General features: G+C 32.3%; 1 protein-coding gene across 1 annotated transcript in view; it reads right to left on the reverse strand.

The window, feature by feature from the left end:
- The window catches only part of LOC126032159 (transmembrane protease serine 11F-like), a 74,283-nt gene extending 66,282 nt beyond the window's left edge, over positions 1-8,001 (reverse strand). The window contains exon 1 of the mRNA XM_049789853.1: positions 7,994-8,001. Within this exon, the coding sequence (XP_049645810.1) occupies positions 7,994-8,001 (8 nt within the window). The remainder of the gene's footprint in view (positions 1-7,993) is intronic.
- Between the last annotated feature and the right edge of the window lie 453 nt (positions 8,002-8,454).

Here is an 8,454-nt window from a genome sequence, read left to right on the forward strand (position 1 = left end):
TATTTCTTAGCAGCACACAATATAATCTAAAGACATTAGACTTATGTAACTCCTTAAACATTGAGGGCAAAGTACATTTATCTAGTTCCATGCACATGCTTACTAGTTTAAGTTAACCTCAAAAGTTTTAGTGGGTTGTTTTTCTTAAGGATTGGAGTCAAGGGAACATAGTAAAAAACGGTGTTAAGTGGCATTTGTTTGCATAGGCCCACTAAAATATAGGGATTTGAGGGACAAAGTAATTGTATTGTACATGGGTTTAGTTTTGTTTTTCTTAATGTTCTTTGGCTGAAAGTTCAAGGCTGGGATATCATAGATGGGACTACCGAGAATTCTGTTTATGGATGATTGTGCTTCCACTGTAACTTTACCCTGTCCTCTTTCTTTTTATCTTTGTTGCCATAATTAAAATAAAAAAAAGAAAACTTATTAACTTAATATTGTATTACTAGCATTAGATTACAAATAGAACACTAAAAATGAATAATAGTAAGAAAAAAAGTTCCTTTTATAGGTCTTTGTATTTGGTCATCCTTTATTAAGTATGTTGTGAACTTGCAATTTAATATTTACTTTTCCCATCTATACAATTAAGCAAGTTTTTTTTTGTTTGTTTGTTTGTTTGGGCCACACCCAGTGATGCTCAGGGAGCTCAGAAATCGCTCCTGGCTTGGGAGACTATATGGAACCCCGGGGGATTGAACTGCGGTCAGTCCTAGGTTAAGGCAGACACCTTACGGCTCAACACCACTGCTCCGGCCCCCAGTTAAGCAAGTATTTTAAGAGTAACATTAGCATATGCATAAAATATAACTCTGATAGATAGATTTTATTCTAAATATTGAGTTTTCTTTGATTCTAATAAATAATATAGAGTTAAAGTTGATACATACATGAAGTTGATGCATACATAAAGTTGATGCATACAAGTTGTATGCATCTAGATTTAGTCCTAAATATCATTGAATGAAAATATAATAATTTAAAATTCATTAAATCATTTAGAGATATAATAAATCTAGCAACAATGATAAACATTGAGTTCTCCATGGATCTCTAATATTTAAAAGTTTTTAAGTTTCTGTAACTGTAACAGTAAAGTCTTTAGGGCAATTGTCTCGCATGTGGTTGACTTTGGTTTGATCCTTAACATCACGTAAGATCCCCTAAGTCCTTCAGGAGTGATTCCTAAGCTCAAAGCCAGGAGTAAACCCTAAGCATATCCAGATGTGTGGCCCAAAAACATACAAATAAAATTTTTTGAGTGATTTGGGTTAATTTTTAAATACAAACTCTGGTTTATAAATATCAGAAGTAATAAGTTTTAAACTAAATAGAATTGTATAGTAAAGTAGGAATAAATAATGGTTGATTTTATTATGCTTCTTGTCAGGAAGCTGTGATTTTATTTTAACCATCAAAATTTCCAACTAATAAAGAGCCAAGAGGTACTCAGGACAGATTCTACAATCCAAAAAGATATACAACACACTAAACAAAATAGTTGTTCAAATTCCACAAGTTTGTGAAGTTCTTTGCTAATAAGTCATAGCTTTCATGTTGGTACAACTTAGTTATAAGTTATTTTTTAAAAGCTCTTTTAGCAAAAAGACACATGATATTTGATCAGTTACATAAAATAAAATAAAGAAAAATTAATTTAAAAATTGGGAAATACTGACTAATTTTGGGCTACTATTTGTTAATCTAAGGGTTAAAGAATTTAGTAACAGCCTAAAACAAATAACTGACCAAAAAGATAAATTATAAAAGTCAAGGATTACAAATTTAAAAAGGGCATATTTGGTAAAGGCTGAATTAACATTATGGAAAAGGTAATGAATGGTACTTCTCACAATCTTCTCACAATTTTTCTGATAATATACCAAATATCCAGTCAAATGAGTTAAGATTCTCTTAAAAGTTATAGGATATGTGAAAAAAATCTTTAAAAGTGAATGTTTTTCTTTTATCTTTATAAAACCAGGAAAGTAGTCAGAATTAAATCTAGAACACCTGGAATCTAAGCTTAAAATGAAGGAAGAACCAAGGATTAGTATTAATTAAAGGAAAGATGATTACAGAATGATGAATGATAAGAGGGAGGAGAAGTAGTAAGAGAATCATAATGAGGAAGGACATGCCTCACACACTTAGTACAGAGGGGCTAAATTGATAACACTGAGATAATTTTGGGGCGTTGCCTATGCTAATATGCTATGCATAGTATTTAAGAGATCTGCACAGTTTTTTCAGACCTAAACATGAAACCAAAATTATGAATTAACTTTGGAAGGTAGGAGTAACACGAAAGGCCCATTTTATCCTATTTTAAATACTTTTATGATAGCAATGAACTGTATAATCTTGCTTTGCATAGTGTCTCATCATTAGAGAATGAAGTACGCATGAGTTACCTTATTTTGCTTCATCCTGCCTGTTTGACATTATTTACTGATTATTCAAAAGGAATGAAGTAAATCATTATCTGCCCTAGTATTAGAAGGGGAAATACAAGACAGGGCAATTTTCAAACACACTGTAGATCACAAAACTAAACTCCCTTACCTTTAACACAGAATAGTCTACAGTGTTTTATGTTAAATTTCCCCCTCTACTTTTAGAAATAAATGCTTACCAGCTTGCTTTATCTTATATCACCTATTGGAATGAGTGTATTCAGAACTGCTTGAAAATATGGTGTCTAAAGCAATGTTTCATTTTGAATAATATTTCTTCAAATATTGCCTTGACAAATTAAAAATCATAAAATTTAAAAGAACTATATTTCCCGGAGAGATAGCACAGCGGCGTTTGCCTTGCAAGCAGCCGATCCAGGAGCAAAGGTGGGTTCGAATCCCGGTGTCCCATATGGTCCCCCGTGCCTGCCAGGAGCTATCTGAGCAGACAGCCAGGAAAAACCCCTGAGGACCACCGGGTGTGGCCCAAAAACAAAAACAAAAACAAAACAAACAAAAAAACAAAAACAAAAACAAAAAAAGAATTATATTAGTAATTTCATACTGTAAGCTAGGATAAATAAAAAAACTAATTCTGAATGAATTTGATAAATTAGAAAATGTGAACTTTCTGATGTCCAGGCATTTTTTTTTTTTTTATGTCTAGGCATTTTTAACTTAAAAAAAAAAGAAAAGTTACTCAATTCCTACTAGTAAATCAAACGTCTTTATATTTTCTACATTACATTTTTAATTAATCAACTATTCAGCAAATCAAACAAACTCAACTATCCTAGAGTATTTAGGTGATGCATATGATGATATAACATTTATAGCTCACATTTATTTGTTACTTCTTTAGATTAAAAGATCAAAAATAATATTTTATTGATAACTGTATATATGTGTTAATGTGATGTGTGTATATACACACATGTATCATATATAAGTATATATATCAGAGCTATATGTAATGTAAGTTGATATATATGTATGCATTCATAGAATGAGTCTACTACATTGTATGTTAGCTAGCAGGCATTTGTTATTTTAAAATCTAGTCTATAGATGCCTGTCTGATACTTTTCTCTACCCCAATAAATCTAAGGAAATACAATGCTACTTTAAATAAACTATTTCCCCTATTAACTTTTCATTTTCTTTTGAATACTTTATTTCATAGAATTCATACGATTTGTTAATTAAATTCATTATAAAAGGCAATTTTTGAATTTTCATTTCCTCTTAATATTTCTCCTTTCCTTTATATCTATTCTTTAGTCTTAAGCATATATTATATTAAATCAACACACAGATGTTTACTATCTACTTGAAATCCTACAATACACCAAGAAATATTGACATGGGCAACAGATGACTCTGTTTAGCTGGAAAGACATACTTGAAAGAAGAAAAAAAATGTGTGATCATGACACACTATTAGGCACCCTTGGCATCTCTATCTTTGATATGTATCCAGCTGTGTGCAAACACAGTAACTGAAGAGTTCAGCCTCTCCCACATACCCCCATCATTACATCAGCTGTAACAATAGCCAGACTCTGGAAACAACCAAGATGCCCTTCAACAGATAAATGGCTAAAGAAACCATGTTACATGTACACAATGGAATATTATGCAGCCTTCAGGAGAGATGAAGTCATGACTTTTTCTTTTTTTTTTTTTTTTTGTGGTTTTTGGGTCACACCCAGCAGTGCTCAGGGGTTACTCCTGGCTCCATGCTCAGAAATTGCTCCTGGCAGGCACGGGGGACCATATGGGACGCCGGGATTCGAACCGATGACCTTCTGCATGAAAGGCAAATGCCTTACCTCCATGCTATCTCTCCGGCCCCCATGACTTTTTCCTATATGTGGATGTACATGGAATCTATTATGTTGAGTGAAATATGTCAGAGGGAGGGAGATAGACACAGAATTGTCACTCTCATCTATGGGTTTTTAGAAAAATTAAGGACATTACTGTACTAAGGCCCAGAATTAAGGGCTGGAAGGGCCCGAAGGACTAGCTCACAACTTGAAGCTCACCACAAAGAGTGGTGAATGCTGTTAGGGAAATAACTACACTAACAACTAGCATGACAATGTTAAATAATAAGAGAAGTTGAATGCCTGTCATGAATACAGGCATGGGTAGGGGAGGGACACTGGTGGTGGGAATATTGCACTGGTTAAGGGGGGTATTCTGATTATGCCTGAGACCCAACTACAAACATGCTTGTAATCATGGTGCTTAAATAAAGATTTATATAAAAAGATTATAAATAAGTAAATAAATAAACAAAATGTATACAATATGTAACAACATGCATTATGCATATAATTTTATTATTCACTCAATTATTTCCAGCCCATTGAATTATTATTAAATTAAATTCATCTTCAATACTTTGTGAAAAAAAATGGAAAAATAAGGAAGGGGAAAATGGGGTTGGGGATTCAACTGACCACTTTAGTTTCATCTGCTAATTTCCAACATCTCAATTCTCAAGTCTCAAGTAATTCTCAAGTCTCATGACTTTTTGTACAAAGAGAGATTGAAAGGAGAGAGGGAGAGAGAGAAAAGTGAGAGAAAGAGAAAAAAAACTGTGTGCCACGGAGGCAAACAGTAGAGAATGCAGGAAGGAAAATGGTTACACTAGTAGCAGGTTATGCACTGTTGAAGGAATGGTGTCAGTGACTGAAACTCAATCATGTACAACTTTGTAACTGTGCATCTCATGTGATTCACTCAAAAAATTTATTTAAAAATTTTCTCATAAATTTGCAGGACCATGTACTCAGCCCATGGCCCCTTTCTTGTTTCTCCTGCTAATTTCTTCTATTTTTCTAAGACTAATTTTAATCATTATATGTTCAGAGAAGCCTTTATGAGATTGAGTGAGCACTGTCATGCATCCTGATAGATCATTTTTTTTACATTAAATGATTGTGTTATCAGGGTGATTCCTCTACCACTGAGGTGTAAACTTGCTAATAACCATATCTCTTATCTTGGCCTTACTTGAGGAGGACATCAGGTATAGGGACTACTGAAAAACATATTGGGTTTGTTTGCATTTTAGTGTTTGTGGGTAATTTAAATGGTTCTCTGATGCCTTAAAGTTAATATTTTTATATTGAGTGGAGATTTAATTATTTTGAAATTACATAATTGTACTGCTTTACAAGACTTTTAAGTGATTTAATAAACTGCTTTTGAAAGTGTTTTGATCATTCACCCATTGTACAGCTTGGCAACACATACATAATCAGATAACTAAAACAAAAGTTCTGTAATTACTCTACAACTAATTATGCAGTAAAAGTATAATAAAATGAATGTGTATATTAATTTATTACTATTTCAATATAAAAATAAAACCAAAATAAATAGAGACAAAGGAATCCAAAGACATTGCATTGCTTATCACAATAATAATTTCAAATTTAATTAATGGTGACTATTCTTTTCTATATATTTTAATACAAACTTCTCCACACTTTATAGAGAAGAGTGTAGTCTTGAGAGGTAACTTGTGCAAAAGTAATATATATTTGCTTCTAATATATTAATATAACATAAGATATAAAATGATATGATATAATTAATATAATATAACAATATAAATAATATAATACATCACACAGTTATTACTCTTTTCAATTTACAACATTTAGTGAGAAAAACTTCTAAGAAACTGTAGTATATTTCACTCATTTTTTTTATTGAGACTAGATCTCTTGGGCAAAATACCTTTACCACAGAAAGTAGTAAATTACTAAATCTACTACCTAGTCGTTTTAATTCTGACATTTTGTACTAAATAGAACATATTTTCTTACAAAATATATATTCTGAGGGGCCGGTGAGGTGGCACTAGAGGTAAGGTGTCTGCCTTGCATGCACTAGCCAAGGAAGGACCGCAGTTCTATCCCCAGGCATCCCATATGATCCCCCCAAGCCAGAGGCAATTTCTGAGCGCTTAGCCAGGAGTAACCCCTGAGCATCAAACGGGTGTGGCCCCCCAAAAAACAAAAAAATATATATAAATACTCATTTGAAATCCAATTACAAATTTTACTTAAAATTGCAGAACTGTAACATATGGATCAAAAATAACTGGCTTTATTACAGAAACTTCATGCTGGTATTGTAAAGGATAAGAGGGAATGGAAATGAGACTTATCCCATAAATTGTAAAAAGAAGAATAAAGTTGACAACATGGCATAAAATTCTGAGTAGAATGAGAATAAAAGAACTTTAAGGTCTTTGTGAATTTTTAAAAATTGAAATTGTGGGGCCGGAGAGATAGCATGGAGGTAAGGCATTTGCCTTTCATGCAGGAGGTCATCGGTTCGAATCTAGGCATCCCATATGGTCCCCCGTGCCTGCCAGGAGAAATTTCTGAGCCTGGAGTCAGGAATAACCCCTGAGCACTGCCGGGTGTGACCCAAAAACCACAAAAAAAAAAAAAAAAATTGAAATTGTTTGCTATATAAGAAAGTAAAGCTTTTTCCCTACTATAAATTCTGTCTTACTTTGGCCTTACCATGATAAACAAAACAATATTTTCAATATTTAATACAAAATATAAATAATATAATAGCATTAAAGTTCTTATAAGATAAAATTTATGAAATAAATGCCATGCATCTGCTATTGTATGAGAGTAAATTATAAAATAAGAGTATTATCATTTAGGTGTTAGAGCCTAAAGATTTAGGTATTTTATGTAATTGAAGACAAAACCAAATGACTCTACAATTATTGTCATCACAAAAGCATGATTATGTTTTAAACATTAGTCTACTGAACATGTGGAAAATAAATATATATTAAAAGGTCAAGAGTTTCTGAAAAGGAAGAAAAGTGAGTGACTAAAATAACTTCAAATATCAGTTATTAATTTCTGAATATGTATAGCAATAGCTTCTAATTGTCAAAATATAATGTATTTACAAATTTGTTTTCTTTTAACTTGTTAATCAAATTTCTTGTAGTTTAATTTGATAAATGTGACATAGATATTGTATTTTAAAATATGATTATGTAATTTCCTTCATTCATTTTATATACAAAATAATATATTGCTACCATACATTGCTATTTAAAATTAAACAAATAAGTCTTATGGCTTCTATTATATTTTTATTTCATTTTTCCAGAATATACTTTATTAAGCAACAAAAACCTGAAACTATGTTATTTGCCATACTAGATCATAAATTATTATTTAATTATAGGTTTTCCTAAATATTTATATAATATAACATATGACTAATATGTTATTCCATGCCATTTTTTATTATTTATAAAACACCACTTCATTGCTCCTCACTTTTTAACATTAGTCACATTTGAAAAATAGCACACACACACACACACACACACACACACACACACACACACACACAGAGTTTAGGAACTCAGCATCAAAGAACCAGAAAAAGTGTGAAAGTATGTCTTGCCTATGCCAAAAATAAACCCGTCTCCACTGATAACTCTGTATAAAAAAAAGCTGAGAACTTACGCGTACATCATGGACCCAGGACTCTTAGCTTCTTCTCTGTCACCATCTGATCCACATCAGCCAGGTCAGGACTGATGGGAGGCTGGAAAATTATGAGAGTAGTTAGCAACAATTAAAAAAAGAATAAAACAAGTCAGACGGGTTCAGTGACTGAGCTCTACAGACCTGATACAACCTGATAACATAATCAATCTTGAACTAGCTGCTTTCACATAGTGAAGTAATTGTTCTACTTACATAGAGAAGCTCCAAGTGGTGAAGGGCATACAGGGTGCAACTCATGATGATTCCAAAGAATATCCTATTCCGGTTTTGAGATACGATTACTATTGTAATATGCCCAGAATGTATTTAGCAAATAAATAAATCAATAAACACAACCAAACACTCACATACATTGATGGTACTTCTTAGCTACTCATAGAATCATTCTATTTCCACTGAGGGAACCATGAGGTTTG

This window comes from Suncus etruscus, chromosome 16 (assembly GCF_024139225.1).
Source record: "Suncus etruscus isolate mSunEtr1 chromosome 16, mSunEtr1.pri.cur, whole genome shotgun sequence".
NCBI classification, from domain to species: Eukaryota; Metazoa; Chordata; class Mammalia; order Eulipotyphla; family Soricidae; genus Suncus; species Suncus etruscus.